This window comes from Crinia signifera, chromosome 1 (genome assembly GCF_055691185.1).
Source record: "Crinia signifera chromosome 1, ASM5569118v1, whole genome shotgun sequence".
Taxonomy (NCBI): Eukaryota; Metazoa; Chordata; class Amphibia; order Anura; family Myobatrachidae; genus Crinia; species Crinia signifera.
In genome coordinates this window covers 264,473,017-264,492,227 of record NC_139217.1, presented here as the reverse complement: position 1 = coordinate 264,492,227, position 19,211 = coordinate 264,473,017, and the positions used below count along the sequence as shown (strand labels likewise).

At 44.7% G+C, this 19,211-nt stretch overlaps 1 protein-coding gene across 1 annotated transcript in view; it reads left to right on the top strand.

Annotated features, from left to right (window-relative positions):
* Window positions 1–644: 644 nt before the first annotated feature.
* Window positions 645–19,211, top strand: part of SBNO2 (strawberry notch homolog 2) — a 69,298-nt gene continuing 50,731 nt past the window's right edge. Inside the window, exons 1-3 of the mRNA XM_083182399.1 lie at window positions 645–900; window positions 16,293–16,451; window positions 18,356–18,444. Coding sequence (XP_083038525.1) covers window positions 16,326–16,451; window positions 18,356–18,444 — 215 coding nt within the window. The 5' untranslated portion in view covers window positions 645–900; window positions 16,293–16,325. The remainder of the gene's footprint in view (window positions 901–16,292; window positions 16,452–18,355; window positions 18,445–19,211) is intronic.

The following is a 19,211-nucleotide window of genomic DNA, read 5'->3' as shown; positions in this document are numbered from 1 at the left end:
AGCCTCTGGGTCATGCCCCCATAGCGGCAAAATGGGGGCGAGGACTCGCGGGAGAGCCGCGAGTATAGACCACGCCCCCAAATTAGGCCACATCCCCGAAAATTTCAGCACGCCTTCGGCGCGCGGCAGCAGCGTCCCGCCTCCTGAGCTACCGAAGTTGGGAGGTATGTCACCCATGGTGAGCTAGTTAGTTGATAAGAAAAGTGTTTCACCACAGGTGATGGCGATCCTACATTAACAGGGAAGTCCATGAACAGAGCATTTTCTCCCTCATGGAGAGGGTCAGGTAGGTAAGTATGGGGCCAAAGGCCGTGTGAGCTTCCCTTCTTTAAGATACCACTAGGAAATAGGATGAGGGACAGACAGTGCTTCCTACTGCTGATTACTGTAATGGCCGCTACCTACTCTGACCACTAGAGGGAGATAAATGTGTCGCCGGACAATAAAGCGATCCCACCCGGATTCCACATATGTGACTTAAACTAAACACTGAATTAATCGGGCATACGTTGAGCAATCGGACTAAAATAACAGAAATGCAAATAGTGCCATATTACGCTGACATGACGTCACGCCTCCTGAGATACCCCGCGTTACCATGGTGAAAAGCGTCACACCCAGTGATGTAAAACAACCGGAAGTTCGTGTAAATCTAAAATGGCGACGGGAAGAAGGAAGTGACAGCGAGGAGGAGCGGAAATCTGGGAACACGGCTGCACAGACCGGAAGTGTTAGTAAAAAAAGAAGAGTTGTAAACAAATACACCGGGAGTTCCACCGCTCTCATAGGAAAAGTATTTCGTAAAAGAAGCGGTCTGGTGAGGCGGAGTCCACACTCCGTGAGGCAGGGAGCTCAGGAGCCGCCGGTGTCCCGGAAGCAGAGGGAGCCACGACACCCATGGTGAGATCTGTGGGCTGAAACTCGTCCAATGTAGCCGGAGGGGAATTATGGGACCCGGCAGGGTTTCAGGTTGTGCCCTCGAAGAGCAGCAGCCAGTATCGCTCTAGCTTTCGTGGGACTTGTAAAAGCAGCAACCTATTGCAGGGCATGCTGTTACTTGTAGTACCATAGCCGCTAGATGACCATAGGCTAGCTACCTCAGCGTGGTGCAGAGTATAATGATTGTGGTGGCAAGTGGATAAATGAAGATGTGGTGGGTTGCTGGGCATGTTAGAGCAGGTCATGTGGTATGAGGAAGTGGCTGAACTACTTAGAGCTGCAGTAATTGCTGATAAGTTTGGTTGTCCCTTTGATAACATTTTAGTGGAAGGTCAGTCGAGTATATGGATTATATATGCATCATTTATGAATATAGCCTAGGCTGGGTACACACTATGCCATATATTTGTAAAGTCGACAAATTATGTATTGCTAAGTGCATCAGCTAGTGTGTACAGGTGATATGTCTGTGAACTTTATCATTTGAATAATATATCATGATGCCTATCTGAGTATGGGTATCAGTACCCATGTTCTGGTCAAGGGAGTCACTAATGGTTCCTGCGGCCAGGCATGTTGGGTGTCTGATTGTGAAGGGTGTATATGTAATGCATTTATGCGGAACACTTAATAAATGACTGGATGGGGCTGGCCGATGCATTGTTCAGGTCTGTACCCCAGCTTACTCTGCATTCATGTACAATTTATGGGGAGCGTATAACTCTCCTTGAGCACCTTGAGCTGGCGTGCTGTTTCACGTCACTGCGAGTAAGAATCTGTTGCTGATTCCTTGCACTACTTATTTTGGAGTAAAGATAGGTACCCACTGAATGGCGTGTGTTGGGGGGGCGGGTTGACAGCATTGGCAAGTGCATATACACGTGCTAGAGGAGAGAGGCATAGCTCTTGATAGCTATATGTTCCATCCTGTACAGATGATGTACAGCAGTGGTTCTCAACCTTGGTCCTCAAGGACCCCCAACAGTGCACATTTTCCAGGTCTCCACACAGAATCACAGGTGAATTAATAAGCTCCACCTGTGATCTTTTAAAATGTGTCTTTGAATAATGAGTGCACCTGCCAGGAGACCTGGAAAACGTGCACTGTTTGGGTTCCTTGAGGACCGAGGTTGAGAACCACTGATGATGTACAGGATGACACGTGGGAGAGTGCATCATCAGTGACATTGCATGTACACACTGGATGACATTAAGATTTTGTTGGTCTGACCCATGGGTACACACTGGGTGATATTTTTAAATGATCTAGCTAATTCCGAGGGATCATCTATTTTCAGTATGTATGTAGCGCCTGGCTATTCAGTAGACTGCCCGGTGTTATTCAGTTGACTGCATCACGTGAGTTATGTCTGTTTCCTAGTTGTGCAAGAAGCAGAAATTAACTAATTATAGAGATGTTCGGATTTACTTGGTTCTCAAAGCTGGATCGTATTGGCTATCGGCTGTCGTTTTGGATAGCCAATACAATCCCAATTTGAGAACCAAGTAAAAACAATCCTGCACATGTCTAGTTTAAAGTGCATGCATTTAATTCAGGAGCTACTTCCCAAAAAGACAATTTAATTCCCCACAAAGAGTCAGCTAACAGCAAGAGACTGAGAGAGGAGGTTACATAGAGTAGCTTGGAGTCACAAGGAGAATGTTGAATTTGAATATGTATATTGAATTCAGCCATTATTATTGTTTGTGTTCCAGGATAAGAAATAAGGGTACTTATGTAGTACCCGGGCGCCCACTAAGCAATTTGCTTACTGGGCTATTCTGTGTAAGGAAATCGCACTGCATGACCCGTTTTAGTGGCGTGCGATGCGATGCTATCTTATTAAGTAATTTATTCACTGCTCTATTGCCATGGGCTCATCGCATCGCATGCCATTGTACCTCATGCAATTTTTTTTTTTTTAAGGGTGCGATGGCATTAACTGTACTACAATTTTTAGCCCCCCCCCCACTATCCACGCCATCCCAAATCGTTACGAGCCTCCACTATCCACACCACACCAAAGCGTGGCGTTGGCATCGGAACATGTCCTCCCGACCTTTTCATACCCCCACTATCCACGTCGGCATGGTGTTGATCTTATATAGTGTGGCGAGTGCAGCGAGCCACCGAGCCCAAAGCGTGGCGCGGAAAACATGTAAAGTAAACCGCGTCCCCTCGCAGGGCTCGCTGTGCTCGCCACGCTTCGGGCTCGGTGGCTTGCTGCGCTCGCCGCACTATATAAAATCAACTCCACGCCGACGTGGATAGTGGGGGTATGAAAAGGTCGGGAGGACGCGTTCTGCCGACTTTAACGTTGCTCGCTGCATTTGCCACGCTTCGGGGTAGCGTGGATAGTGGGGGAATTTTAGGAACACATTCATACCAGCCATACAATACATCTGACACAGTAATGAGGACATGTTAACTGTAAATTTACTTGGTAAAGATTAATCAGTGAAAGACAAAATATTAATGATGTATAAACGATAATCAATATAAATAACAATAATAAATATAATGAAAGGTGAAAGAAAAAAAAAAAAATAACCGTCACTGCGAAGCCACTGAATTGCAGGCCCCCACAGCCGCTCTATGTTTTGGGTGTGTACTCCTGAGTCTGGATTGACAAAGTTGTATCTATGATTGACCCTGGCATGTTCATAACCTGCCTGCTGTAATTGGTCTGAATTGTATTCCCTCCAGCAATCGGTATAAATGACAGACCCGGGAGCCACTTGTAAGTTGATTGCAGCCATCAGCGTAGTGGTGTCTCTCCTTTCCACTGCAGTTAGAAAGCAGGCGCCTGTCTCCCTGCAGATACCGCCGAACACCCATTGCTGAGGCAGCATCCTCCCAACATAGTATTTTCTCTTGAAGAAGAGGCTCTCGTCAACCTCCACCACCATGCCAGGTCCGCCAATTTGCCTCTGCGGCTGGGACAGCAAATCCATGGCACATGCCTCCCTCATCATACTGTTGTACTGCACAATTGTTTTTATCGACATCTGTAGCTCCCTTTCGCAGTACAGTACACTGGTCATCTCCTCTGTCCAGGAGTATATGAAGCAGACCAGGGTCACGAAGGGTAACCGGCACCCCGGGAACCAGTGGTCCGCTTTGCATGACTTTGTGGCAGCACCACGTGCTTTCCTTCATGGACATACGCATTGGATTTCTGGTCATGCAGTTCTGCCTAACGGGCAGCAGCTGGTATCGCTGGAAAAAGAGCACAGCATCCTCTTCAGAATTAGGCAAGGTGAACATGGTTAGTTGTTCACCTGCCAGGCCTGTCACCTCTGTCACATTCTAGGCACTGACTGAAGCAGCCATCTCTGTCAGCTAATCACCTCAGCATGATTCTGACAGGGACCGGGAACACTTATGCAAGTTCTGACTGACTACGCTATTTCCGTAGCTTAAGCTTATTTTGAAAGCATAGCTACGGTAACTGACAAACGTCCATCCATATAAACTACTGAGATTGCATCGCATGGATCGCACGGCACTAAAATGGGAAATGCGATGCGATTTCCTTGCGCAAGCGTACGTATGTTAATTGAGCGCCCGGCTACTACATAAGTACCGAAATAAGGGAACCATGTAGAGATATGTTCAATAAATTGTGGTCCAGGGGTATAGCCTCATAAAAAAGAATTGGTTAAAAATCTTGGCAGCATATTCTACAAAAAAAGTGAATGTGAGGGTTGGAGTGTTTTAGAGAACTGTGGTAAATGTATCAAGCAGTGAAATGCGCCAAGGCAACCAATCATCTTAGTTAGTAACATGAATTATCAAGTGCATTATTTAAGAGTATATGTAGCATCTGATTGTTTGCCATATCACACTCTTCTCATTTATTAATCTACAAAGAGTATATTGAAATGGCTATTTTTATTGCATTCATTAAACTAATGGGTGCGATGTCAAAATCCTGTGTGCGTGCTGAAACAGGTGACTTGGGGCAATTCAGTCGCACAATCCAATAGTGTGGCGAGCGCAGCGAGCCACTGAGCCCGAAGCGTGGTGAGCGGATGCGGAAAACTAAGCAAATAGCTTAGTGGGCGCCCAACTAACATATAAGTATCAGTATTAATGAACTGTTGCTCTGATCAAATGCCCATTAGCTGTGGCAGACACACTACATCTCGCACCCCCTGGAGTTGTCAAGCTGTAAAGTGTGAAAAGACAGCTATTTGAGCGCTCAACGCTGAGCGATTTAAGCCAGATCTATGCTTCCATTTCAGCCTGAAACCACATATCTGGCTGATATCGGGTCAGTGTGTCCCAACTCTAGAAACCTGAAATTTGACTCCATATAAAAACCATATGGTCCATTTAGCCTGCCCCATATGTATCTTATACATGCAAACACTGATAGGGTTAAGGTGGGTACACACGGAACGATGTCTGAAGCGTTCCGACATCGTTAAAGAGTGTATCAAATCGTTCATCGTGTGTACACATGGAACGATTGGATACACTTGACAAAAGATTTGTCTATGATCTTCCTGCATGCAGGAAAGATCATAGACCATCGTTAACGATTCACGGGTACACGCATCGTTAAGGATGCACGGAACGATTGGTCATTCCCACCGATCGGGAACGCCCCACATCGGGCTTCAAATCTATCCGTGTGTACCCAGCTTTAGTTTGTCACAAGCCAGTTAACCTACCAGTAGATTTTTGGCATCAATCTCTAGATTGTCAGGACAAGACCTACCCCAGAGCCTCACCTTTTTCTTGCCTTATATTGGGCTGCAAGCAGTCTGGCATTTACTGTAAGTTGGCTTTGAGGACTGCATTTGGGAAACACTGCTTAACACAGTTCACACAAAACATACACATTATTATTATACAACTAGTTACCAGCCCCTCAAAATGCTAGAACAACATAATTGCGAGGTCAGTGCCGTTAGCTGGGCACTTCTGACTGGAGTAACCCTTAAATTGCTCTGTCATATGTAATTTAGTGGCTGCCTGTGTGCACAACACTTGAATTCCCTCCGTAGAGTTGAGGAGTGTTAGCCTTTTAATATATAGGATTAAAAAAATATCTTCTGACCAAAAAACAATGCTTTTTGTCTTGGTTATATGGCTCATCTAAGCATTTATTCTCCTATATTCTTCCTGCATATTGTTCATGTTTTTTGTTTTTAGCAGAACTTTGTTTTCTTGATCCCAACACCTATGTTTAACTGTGTGAGTAGCTCTAGATTAGGCCAGGCCAACCTTTGGCTCTGCAGCTGTTGTAAAACTACACATCCCAGCATGCCGTGCCACGGTTTTAGCATGCCCTAATAGCGATAATGTGGCAAGGTATAAAATGGGTTGTGTAGTTTCAAAACAGCTGGAGAGACATGTTGTCCAGGCCTGGTCTAGAGCATGGGTCTTCAACCTATGGCCCTCCCAGATGTTGTGAAACTACATGTTCCAACATGCATTGCCACATTTTTTTCCTATAACAGCATGCCAAAACTGTCAGGACATGCTGGGACATGTAGTTCCACAACATCTGGAGGGCCACAGGTTGAAGACCTGTGGTCTAGAGCCTCTTTACACTCTTCGCCACTAGTGAGACTTTCATCCATCTCAGATACCCTAGTGCTTCTACCTGCTCCAACAAAAATATTTAATTCATCTAAATCTTAATTGTGCTATAATAATGTAAATATTTGGCTCTCAACTAGAGTTGGATGTATGACAATTTGTGTGGCAAAGTGGAGAGAATTCAGTTGTTTGTGGGTATGATGCGTGACCAACCAGAAGCTAGTGCTCTATGCCATGCTGCTGACTATATCATGGCTTGCTATATAATGCCGTCGTCCCCTGCATGATGCAACTGTGTACACACTTACCGATGGTGTTAGAGCCTCTAATTCAGAGCTGAAACTATTTAGAGCCACATGCCAGTAATGAAATTTGATGCTCCCCAATGCCTGACTTATAATCAATTTAACCTAAAATATGAATTGTCCACCCATTTTTAGATTTTGCCATGTTATAACCTTTAGCAATGACTTTCAAGTGGAACATACTAGAAGATTTACTGTTCTTCTACCTTTTGGTAGGTATCATAGGAGTTCCATAAAATGGAACTGGTTTACTATCACTGTATTTGGTAAGCAGTATAGTGGTGATAGCTGGGAGGCACAACTCCGAACAATTTTCCTATTGTTCTGTAACTTTATGCTCTGTCCTTGTGTGTGATTTTTGTTGTGGTATTGCAAGTTCTACAGGAGTGGGTAGAATGTGCCTTCTAGTGTTTAACCCTTTTGAGTGCCAAGGGAATTTGTCAAAATAGGTGTGAAAATTGGCAAGAAAAAACGTTTTATTAACCCTTTGAGTGTCAACGATGCTGTGAGATCCTCAAAATATCTGTTAAAAATGCTGGCGTCACTCACAGCGACTTTTTTTTTTTGGGTGCAATATTTAACTAAACTTCAATGAATTAACTTGGCTGTGTTTGTATTTATTTATACTAAAAGAACAGTCGCTGTGAGCGATGCTGGCATTTTTAGCAGATATTTTGAGGCTCGCTCTCTTTGGCACTCAAAGGATTAACATCCATTACTTTAATCTAGTTCTTTACTTTCTGTTTCTATATTGCAGCACCGCACCCAGACATGGTATTTTACATTCCACAGAATATTTGCTGCAGTCATTCCAAACAGCAAGCCATGTCGTGTGAGAATCTTCTAGCTTTGTTTCTTTTTTTTGCCAATGCGTCTTATTCGCAATGCAATGTGATTAGGACACATGAGGATTTGATATGGCATTTGAATCTAATCTGTACACAAAGTACTGCAGCTTTTTTGGTACTTGTTTCCTAGCACGGCCACAATCGCATTGATCTTGTGCCCTTAATAGTGGTATGCGATGGCCCCCGACGCGATGGACCCGATTTCCCATTGAAATGCATTGAAAAGTAAAAAAATCGCGTCGGTCGCGTCGCATGCGGCTAAATAAGCATGAAATGGTCCCGACGCGATGCCCCCGATTTCCCATAGGGAACAATGTTAAATGGCTCAATTTACCCAAATCAACAGGGAACAATGTTAAATGGTCCAGAAACCCCCAAAAACACCCCTGAACAGTGAAATGGCCCCCCAAAATTAGTTAACGCCACCCCACGATCAACGTGAATCCGAAGCGTGGCGAGCGGCGGCGGTACGCGTCCTTCGACCTTTTGATACCCCCACTATCCACGTCGGCGTGGAGTTGAGAATAGAATAGTGTGGCGAGCCCGAAGCGTGGCGAGCAGACGCGTATAACTGTGAAGGTATCCGCGTCCCCTCGCGGGGCTCGCTGCGCTCGCCACGCTTCGGGCTCGGTGGCTCGCTGAGCTCGCCACACTATTCTATTCTCAACTCCACGCCGACGTGGATAGTGGGGGTATCAAAGGTCGGAGGACGTGTACCGCCGCCCCTCGCAGGCTCGCTGCGCTCGCCACGCTTCGGGTTCACGTTGATCGTGGGGTGGCGTTAACTAATTTTGGGGGACCATTTCACTGTTCTGGGGTGTTTTTGGGGTTTCTGGACCATTTAACATTGTTCCCTGTTCATTTGGGTAAATTGAGGCATTTAACATTGTTCCCTATGGAAAATCGGGGGCATCGCGTCGGGACCATCGCATGCGATTTTTTAGCACGCATGCGATGCGACCGATGAGATTTTTTTACCTGCGATGCCCCAGATTAGAATCGGTGTGGCCGTGCTAGGAAACAAGTACCGCTTTTTTCCAATAGACGTCCTGTTCTGCTCCGAATACAGACTCCGTCACACACCATATACAAGTGTCATATCAGATTAAGCAACGCAGTCTCCTTGTGTGTCCTACGATAGCAAAGCTGCATGGGACCCGGCTGCTCATTCACGCCAAGCATCTCACATTGCATGTCATATTCAGGTTAGATGTAGGTGGACACCTCTGCTACCTTGCCAGTTCCAGGCAATTAGGGCTGTATTCACGAAGAAGTGAAAACCTCTTTTTTAATGACCATAGTGCTCCTGGTTCGGTTCTCCATTTTATCTCTTCCTCTGTAGATGGTGAAATGAGCTGAAGTGCTTCATTCAAGTGAGAGCACAGCAGTGAAGTTCACTGCTCCTCTTCCTCTAGTGTCCTGTGACATGGGAACTGGAATGCAAGGCACTGCCGGGGCACGCGCTGTGTGAAGACTCCCGATATGTCAGTCGTTGCACTGCTTGCCGAGATCATGTAGGGACCATTTATTAGAGGATGTCACAAAGATTGGTAAATTTTTCTGAATGAGTACAAAACAATATTATAGTGTTCATTCTTGCACCCGCTATCTTTGAAAACCCATGCAGTTCCTCTTCCCTGCCTGAGGTGTCGCTGTCTTCTGTAGTGCTTCTAGCTGTGGGGTCTGTATATCAGCACTGATATGCAAACCAGACCTGTGCTAGATACACCACTGCAGACAGCGACACTGCATGGGTTTTCAAAGATAGCGGGTGCTAGAATGAACACTATATTAGGATAGTTATTGAATAGACATGTCGTGATCTATTCTTGCATCCATTTCACTTTGAATGTGGAGCCCTTAGAGGGGTTTCCTGCAATACTTTTATGTCTATAGTCATTCTCCAATTATAGGCTGTTTTATCATCAAAGGACGGGAGGTTTCCAATCTCATGTGTTATAGAAGCCCTGAGGGTTACTTATCATGGATTTTATCTAACATTGATATCTATCAATGCTTAAATCTCCTTCTAATAAATCTAATCTGTTCTTTTGGAGTTTATGTTGTATTTATGTCCTCCTCACAAGTAAATATCCTAAGTGTATTATCTGCACATCAGTATACTTTTGTGCTGTGGGTGCAGGGCACCACACAGGTTTTGTACTGAGAGATCATTCAAGAACAGTATCCTAGTAGAAAAAAACAGAAACAAACTACTTCATAACAAATAAAATGACAGTTGATTGGGGGCCTATAAGGGAAGCACACAGTTACGTGCATGTAGCAGCTATTCATACTCTTTATTAGTTTCCCAGGACAGCGCGTGTGTTTTAAATGTGTGCTTTTCATGCTATAAGAATCCAGTGAGTGAGGTGCCAATGGGATTCGGTATGAAATCCCGACGGTCAAAATCCCGACGGTCATAATACCGACAGCAATTGACAGAAAGTCAAAATCCCGACATGGTCAAAATCCCGACATTTAAAATCCCGACATGGTCAAAATACCGACAAGGTCAAAATACCGACATTTAAAATCCCGACAAGTTCAAAATACCGACACATAGAATGTAGACAGGTGAAAAAGTCAACATGACTTTCGGGCGACAGCTCGCGAGGTCGATATGGGCTTTTCACAGTTTTTTTACCTGAATGTCGACACAGTCGACATGGACACAGTTGGAAGTCAACCGCAGCCCCTCGCATAGCTCGCTGCGCTCGCAATGCTTCGGGCACGGTGCCTCGCTACGCTCGGCACACTATTTTATTCTCCCACCACGCCCTAGTGGATGGTAGGGCATGAAATACCGCCTGTCGGCACATGTCGGGTCAAGAAACAGTGAAAAACCCATGTCGACCTCGCGACCTGTCGCCCGAAAGTCATGTTGACTTTTTCACCTGTCTACATTCTATGTGTCGGTATTTTGAACTTGTCGGGATTTTAAATGTCGGTATTTTGACCTTGTCGGTATTTTGACCATGTCGGGATTTTAAATGTCGGGATTTTGACCATGTCGGGATTTTGACTTTCTGTCAATTGCTGTCGGTATTTTGACCGTCGGGATTTTGACCGTCGGGATTTTGACTGCATCCCGTGCCAATGTAATGGTCTTCTTTGCAAATGTCCACATATCTAGGGGATTATTCTGGTTCACTCCTTCTGGCAAATTCCTTCTTAGAGGGACAAAACCATGTGCACTGCAGGTGGGGTAGATGTTACTTGTGCAGAGAGAATTAGATTTGTGTGGGGTTTTACTTCAAAGGGAGATCTATATTGCAGTGTCAAAATAAAGCAGTCAGTATTTTCCCTGCACAGGAACAAAATAACTCGCCCAAATCTAATTCTTTCTGCACATGTTACATCTGACCCCCTGCAGTGCACATGGTTTTGTCCATCTAAAAAGGAATTTGCCAGAAGGAGTGAACCAGAATAATCCCCATAGTCTTTTTTTAGGAAGTGATGTATATCCATATTGCCCGTAGGTCAATATGTCGATTTTGTCATACTTGACTTTATTTCTGATGCTATCCAAAGTGTTTTGTATGCTGATAAGTCCTCCTTACCTGAGGCAGCCATACAAGACCTAGATAGACTGACTGTAGTATTATGTTCTGTTAAAGAAAAGCTTGAGCTCTAGTACATTTACCCCTGTGGTTTATCTGCTAAACCAGAAATATCATTTTTTGTTGTTCTGTTCTATACACACAGGCCATTTAGACCATTTATAAAGGAGAAAAATGGCAAGGGCAGTGAAAGGTTTACTATGGAATAACCAAGGGGGGGAAGCCTTTTATTTGGAGAACTAGCTGCCAAAACCTTACAGATAAGTGCCCACACACGGATAGATATCTGGGCTATCCAATTTCCTTTGAAATCGAGAACACCCCTGAGCATGACCACACACAGAAAGATTGAGTAAAGGATCAGAGGGTTTATTCAGTCGATCCGTGTGGCCATGATCAGGGGTGTTTGAGGTCTGCCGCTCTGCATGAGATTTAAAATGAATAGGGTGGTCGCCGAGAGAGCTAAATGAAATCTCTTGCCCAGGGCGCAAAAAAAGCCCACGATGGAGAAAGCACCTGTTGGTCGGGATCCTAACTGTCAGGTAGTTGAATTATTCTATTCAGGGAACCTCAGACACTCATAGATGAGAGAATCCCCTCTTTCTAATCTCATGAGGCTTGAGTGGTTTACCCTTGGGATCATGGGTGTGGTATGACTGGCCGACAATCTGGATTCTGATGGGGGGGGGGTGGGGTTTAAAAAAAAAAAAAAAGTCCATGACTGAGGAAAGCCCATGTTGGTAGTGATCCCAACTGTCGGGCAGTTGAAAAGTTGGGGTTTCGGTGAGTCATCCTGCCCCTGGGAACGACATGGTCAATTGTAAAGACACAGGCTATTGGTCAAGCTCATTATATAATTTGTTTACAGTATGAATGATATATTAGAAAGTGTGTCCCCAGCATTAGCTTTGTCTTAAAAAGAAACAAATACAAATCTGCTAGCCTGCCACATTGCATGTTACTATATATAGTTGGGCATGAAGTGCAAGTTTTATTTTATTTATTTATTTATTTATTATGTTTATACTAATGATGACCTTGCATGTTCTCTGCAAATTACACAATTGATAGAGCCATTTACTATTTTATGAAATTGGTGATCATGCACAGGAGTGAGAGAGAAAAACACTTGAGTTACTTTTCTTTACTGGAACAATTTTATGGTACTATTGCTGCTTTCACTTTCTGAATGACCAGCATCCACTTCCAAGTTCTCATTCTCTAAATATATGCTATTGGCCTCTTTCCAAATCACAGTCTGTTGCTGCATTGGAACAACTATGAAGGGCTTGAATTAACTAAAGGTCCATACACACTGGGCGGCTATGCTCAGCGTTAATGGACAGCGATGATTGCGTTCATCGCTGGGGGGAAAGCCACTCAGTGCATACACACTGAGCGGCTTTCCCCCTGCCCGGCACCAACGGAGGGGAGAGAATGGCTTAGCATAGCACAGAGCTATGGTATTAACAGCAGATGAGCGGCTTTCCCAGCGATGCTGTGGGATCGAGCAGCAGCGCTCACAGTTTATCGCCGGGGCATACATACTGGGCGGCTTTGAGCTGAAAGCTGCTCAAACATGCTGTTTTGAGCGACTTTCAGCTCAAAGTCGCCCAGTGTGTATGTCCCTTAAAAGTCCCCCTTAGTTGTATGAAGCTTGATGATGTCATTGCTCTAGTTACAAAGTTGGAATTAAACCCCACCTTTATAGATAAAACACTGTATACATTTTCTTTCAAACAAGGAATTATTCTATTCTTTCACCCTCAGACTCATAGGTGAGAGAGTCCCCTCTTTCTAGTCTTGTGATTCTTGAGTAGTTTACCCCTTTTTTTTTTACGTGTTTGTGTGTGTGGTGGTTGGGGACCAAACTCTATCACAAAAAGTAAGCGGCAGCCCATTGTGTACCGTACCCTCCCCTCCCACTTAAGGGGAGTGTAGACAGATGAGGATTGAACCATGTCACAGGAGGTTAGCAGCAAATCATATTGTACCCTTCTCCCTACTCACTCTGCATCTCCTTTAGGGTTTGATGGGCTCCGGGTAGACCTCCTTTGACATAGTTCAGTACTCCTCTGTCTACAATCCCCTTAGGTGGGAAGGGAGGGTACACAATGGGCTGCTGCTTAGTTTTTTGGCATAGATCACAGCACACATAGGGCCTTATTTTAGTTCACTCTTACTGACAAAATCCTTCTTAGATGGACAAAACCATGTGCACTGCAGGGGAGCAGATGTAATTTGTGCAGAGAGAATTAGATTTGGGCGGGGTTTTACACCTGCCTCACCTGCAGTGCACATGGTTTTGTCCATTTAAGAAATATTTTGTCAGAGTGAACTAGAATAAGGGCCTCAGTTCCTGCTGGAGCCTGCTGAAAAATAGCCCTGGTTTTGTCCATCTAAGAAGGATTTTGTCAGAGTGAACGAGAATAAGGCCCATAAACACAAGGGTAAACTACTCAAGAATCACAATATTAGAAAGAGGAGACTCTCACCTATGGGTAGTGTTCAATGAAAATTTTCACCATGTGCAGTGAATCCAGGATTCGCTGCACATTTGCCAGCATTCGGAGGACTGGAGGATTCTCCTGGCGCTGAATTTTTACCCCCCCCCCCCCCCCCCTGTGAATGCTGCCGGGGGGACGGTGGAAGGCAGGGATATGGCAGCCTCCCTGTCTGCGCCTGACGCTGCACACAGCAGCAGGGGGGAGTAGGAGGGCTGGCGGGGACACAGGCAGGAGGGGAGGTGGAGGGAGTGCTGCAATAAAATCTGGGGTAACTATCTCTTCTGTTGCTAGAGCTCTTAAGATTATGATGCTCACCTTTGCAAGATGATTACAAGAAATCGTGTCTTGGGATCGTTTATGTAAGAATCTTTCACCCATTCAGACAGTGGTGAATTATGTTTGCAAAGCTTCACTAGACGTTCTAGATTTTTATACTAAATCCATTACTGCTGGTATCTTGGCCAGAAGGGCTTAGGCATCTGATTCCTGTTCTACTAGTTGGCTTACCACGTTGCCTATGTGGGCTCTTTTATATTCGTGAGCAAGCTGGACTCCCTGATCCAGAGAATGTTTGGAGGAAAATCTGTGATATTGTCTCAAGACAAACGTGGTAGATTTATGGATGTGTTCTAGACAATAATTCAGACAGGCAAGGTCAGGCATGTCCAAACTGTGGCCCTCCAGCTGTTGTGAAACTACATATCCCAGCATGCCTTGCCATAGTTTTAGCATTCCCTAATAGCAAAACTGTGGCAAGGCATGATGGAACTTGTAGTTTCACAACAGTTGGAGAGCCATAGTTTGGACATGCCTGGGCTAGGTCATATAGGCCTTGTCATCCATCTAAAGAAAGATTTCTTTGAAATCTGTTTAGATCTTCCTTTTGTTAATCCAATAAAACAGGACAGAGGTAGGGAGGCCAATCCCGGGACATTTTTTCAATCCCGGGATTCGGGTTTGAAAAACTGTCGATCCCGGGATTGGCCTCCTGATATGCCCAATAATTGATAAAATACCTCTAAGCATAGAGGAAATGCGTGTGAATCGGTGTGTGGCTGCGCAGCGTGATGTGGTCTCTCACATCACGCTGCGCAGCCACACAACCTTGTTGCCAGGCAGCGCAGCGTGATGTTGGAGGTCACTCTGCGCAACCACAGTGTTCAAACACCGCCGCGTCTGCCCGGAGTTTAAGTTTACCGCCTCCTCCCCGGCCCGCTCAGCGGTACACCTAAGAAGGGGATCAAATGCGCATGTGCATTTGGATCCCGTAATACCGGGATTGGAGCCGCCAATCCCGGGATTCAAATCCGAGCCAAATATGCCCTTAATCCCGGGATCCCGCCAATCCCGGGATTGGCATCCCTAGACAGAGGCAATGACTACCTGCAGCCTCCAGTAGTTTCACGGGTGGTAGGAACAATCTTTAAATTCAGGGAACTCTGGATAAAAAACATTCAAGACAAATTAGTTCTGAATATAGTCGCCAAAGGTTATCAGTTTTTCAAAAATCCAAGAATAGACAAATTTGTAAATTTCTAAACAAATTTGTAAATAGAAGTCTCTGCATAGTGAATTAATCAACTCTGGGGCAGTAGAATGAGTTCCAGAGTAGAAGAAAAAATATGTTTTGGTGGCGTCAATAGATCCGCAGGATGCATATTCCAATCAAGAAGGCCGACAGAAAATTCCTAAGATTTTGCATGAAAGTAATGCGTTATCAGTTCACCCTTGTGATGTTTTCAAGGCAGGTACACCACAGATTCTGCAGTTTCTATGTGAAGGGATTGATAAGGGTCTAGCAGTATCCACCCTTAAAGTTCAAATAGCAGCCCTTAAAGCCCTCATACACTAGTAAGGTTTGGGCTGATTTCACCCGATCCTAACAGGGGTGTGGTACGGGACTCCGACAGTCGGGATCCAGACAGTCATTATCCCGACGTCGGGATCGCGACTGCCCGGAGTCAGACTGCATGGCGAGTGCAAATAAGCTCCTTGCGGGCTCGGTGGCTCGCTACGCGAGCCACCTATTCTATTCTGCGTCTATGGGGGTCGTGGACCCCAACGAGGGAGAATGGCGGGTGGCCATCGGGCACCCTACTGTCGGGAACCTGTCCGGCACCCCCTAACAGATGGGGCCGAGAAATTGCTGCCACACACCTGTGCAGAGGTGGGTAATGGTGGGATCCGAGCAGTGGCGTGGAGCTGGTAGCGGCAGCAGCAGAATTTAAAAAATATATATTTTCAAAAGACTTTCTGGCGGCTGATTGGTTGAGAGAATTTTCAAAGCCAATCAGCTGGGTGGCCAGTTTTTCGCTATTTTACTCTTGTTTTCCAGTATGTCCATCATTAACAGAGTGCCTGAACTTTTTATATCCCATGTTGGCTTCTGCAGTTAATGTATTGGTTATTTACCTTTTCACTTATCAGCTTGTATATTCTTTTGTGGTGTGGTTTTGTATTTCTTTTGGCTATGCATTTCTACCACTCAGCCATCCATTTCTCTTTCTCTGCCTTGTTTGTTCCCTGCCTTTTTGTTTTCAGTTGCTCATTTCAACTGTTATTTCTTTCTCTTCCAGATCCACTGACGCCATGCAAACTCAAGGACCCTAATGCCCTGCACACTCTCTGTGATGGACGGCGGGGGGAGATACCCACAGCCTGAGCCACAACACGCAGCCAACGGAATGTGCTCAACAGCCACCATGCAATACCAGCCTGCACTCTCTGAGATTGAAGTGAGACTTTTACAGCAATGTTTGCATTTTGGGGTGTTAAATATAATGCTGTACATGTATGAAATCTCATACACTGGTATCTGTGCCAAAAGCTGCTTCTACTTTGAGCAGCCTAGCCTCTAGGACTATTTACAAAGTTCAAATCCACTTTGATGGTCAAGTATGCGTTTCTGTACTTGCATTTTTATGCACAGTTAGGTATTCGCTAGGTTTTATATTTGTCTCCTAGTTACAGTAACATCACTGGGTGCTGCTTTAAATGCAGTATGTTGCGGCCTTGCTTAGATAGAAAGATAGCAGTCTGTACTTTGCCTAAAATGAAGCTTGTGATCAAAGGTGGGGTACAGAATATAGGGAAACCTGTATGATGCATTGAAAAGAGTGTCAAAGTTGTTCATAGCAAAAACTCAGCTTTGAAGTAGCATTCAAGTGCATTCTATGAAATCGGTTTCCATGGGCAACTTTTTCACTTACTACTTTCAATGGGATATGGTCATTGGGTTACCACCAAGTAGGTCGACAAGCGTTTGGGTGAACAGGGTCATTGGGACGATATTGGTCATTAGGAGGACATTGGTGTTTTTTTTTGTTTTTTTTGAGCTGACATGTGCTGACAGGCGATATTTCATGCCCTACCATCCAGTAGGGCGTGGTGGGAGAATAGAATAGTGTTCCAAGCGTAGCGATGCACTGTGCCTGAAGCATGGCGAGCGCAGAGAGCGATGCGTGGGGACACGGTGGTACGTTTTGGTGTTTATGTTGACTGTGTCGACATAAGGGTAAAAAACATGTAGACTTTTTCACTGTTGCCCTTACCCATGTCGATCTAATGACCCTGTCGATCTTACTCACGTCAACCTAATGACCCTGTCGATCTTACCCACGAAGACCTAATGACCCTGTCGGTCTTACCCACGTCTATCTAATGACCCTGGTCGACCTAGACTCAGGTCGACCTAATGACTGTCTTAACAACTTGCTGGTGACCAACTGATCCACACCCCTTTCAATGCATCTAACCCATAGTCTTTCATTGGTCATTGTGCAGCTATATTTAAAGCTGGTGTGAGTGAATTATAATGCATGTTTTTAAAAGATAACCTGGACAAGGCCATCAGTGAATATGGAGGAGGCTATGTTACAGTTGATTTTTTTTCAGGCAATAGTGAAGCATAATTATGCTGAAATGGAATGTAAAAATACAAGTTGTTCCACTATATAGAGGCATCATGTAACAATGTAAAAGTTCCCATAGCTGAACATTTTCAAATGCCATATAGCACGATAGTGAAGTAGATATTGTAATGTTCAATTTTAGGCTCAATGCCATCTCAACTGTTACGTGCAGGGCATTGTCTCCTGCTGTCATGCTTTCCAGCAGTAGTATATGAATAGATACAGTGCAAACTTACCCCCCCCCCCCCCCCCCCCCCCCCCCCCCTTCTTATTGAAACCTGCACTGTTTGGAGCTTTGTGATAGAAATGTAAAACGCCCTCCTCCTTTTGATAATCCTCTGCAGTGAAAAGTATTAAGAATATGTAAACAACTTTTTTATTTTCAATATTTCTTAGTATTTGTACTTAAGATGATTATCTTTCTTGGCATTGTATTGAAGTGGCAGTTGGTCTGAGGCTAAAATAATGGGTCTTACCAATAGGTGTATTAACAAGCTGCATTCTGCTCTGTATGGTCAGCACCTCATTAGGTTGCTCATGTATGTGTAGTCTGCACTGGGCAGCAGAAAAAGTGGCTTTTCTTTTTTTGCATATTTTCAGGTAGCCCTGAGAATGAAAGGTATAGAAATAATAGAGCCATACTAGTGATGTCATTGTTCTTATAGCTTGCAGAAGAATAATAGGGATGGGTATGATTGATTTTTGATGCAACTTTGCTGTGATTTCAGACCCCGGCGCTGGCTGGTACCCAGTGGACACATTTCTCATATTCACCTGCTCATTGCTTGCCCCATGCTCCTCTCACCAGCCTAGATCCGTAAGTTCCGCCTCTCCCTCTTCACTTTCTGCTTGCCAAAATGTGTTGCTTATATCCAGCATGTAGCTTGTGGTGTAGCCATGTCCTATTAAGGTAAGCTAAGCCTTTGAACGCAGCTGTGTGGGGAATACAATTCCCAATATTGGTGTTATGTGCCATTCCAGATAGGCACATTGTATACTGCCATTATCGCAAGTTTTCTCTTGCACTTCATAGAAGTGCAACAGATAATTTGCAGTGTTGGCACGTCTGTATTTGACCCATATATGAATGCAGCTTGGCTTATCATGCCAAATAGAATCCCCCCCCCCAAAAGGTGTTTCAGCCATGTTATTTAATCACTGACACTTGCAACATCATATACCATTCAGTCACTGTCCACTCTAGATTTCTGGTTTTGCTTTCTTATATCCCGTAGTCCTAGTTTTTGCTTTTTACATTTAGCCAGCACTGTAATATCTCACACTATGTCTATCCCAGTTATTTCCCTGGCATGCTTTTTTCATCTCCTCCTGTTTATTCAATGGTTGTGTGCAATATTCATCTGCCTGCTTGGACCCTCCGCATGCCTATCTTTAGGCTTTGCTCAGTTTATGCCAGCCTCTTAGGTGCTTTCTGCCAGTTATGTTTTACCTGCTGAGAGCCATCTGGCACACATTAAATGCACACTTGGGCCAATACAGCCCATAGTAAAAACTCACAATTTTAGTTTGTGAGTTAGACTGCCAATTCTCCAATGTGTACCTTTGGAGTTGACACCCAGTAAC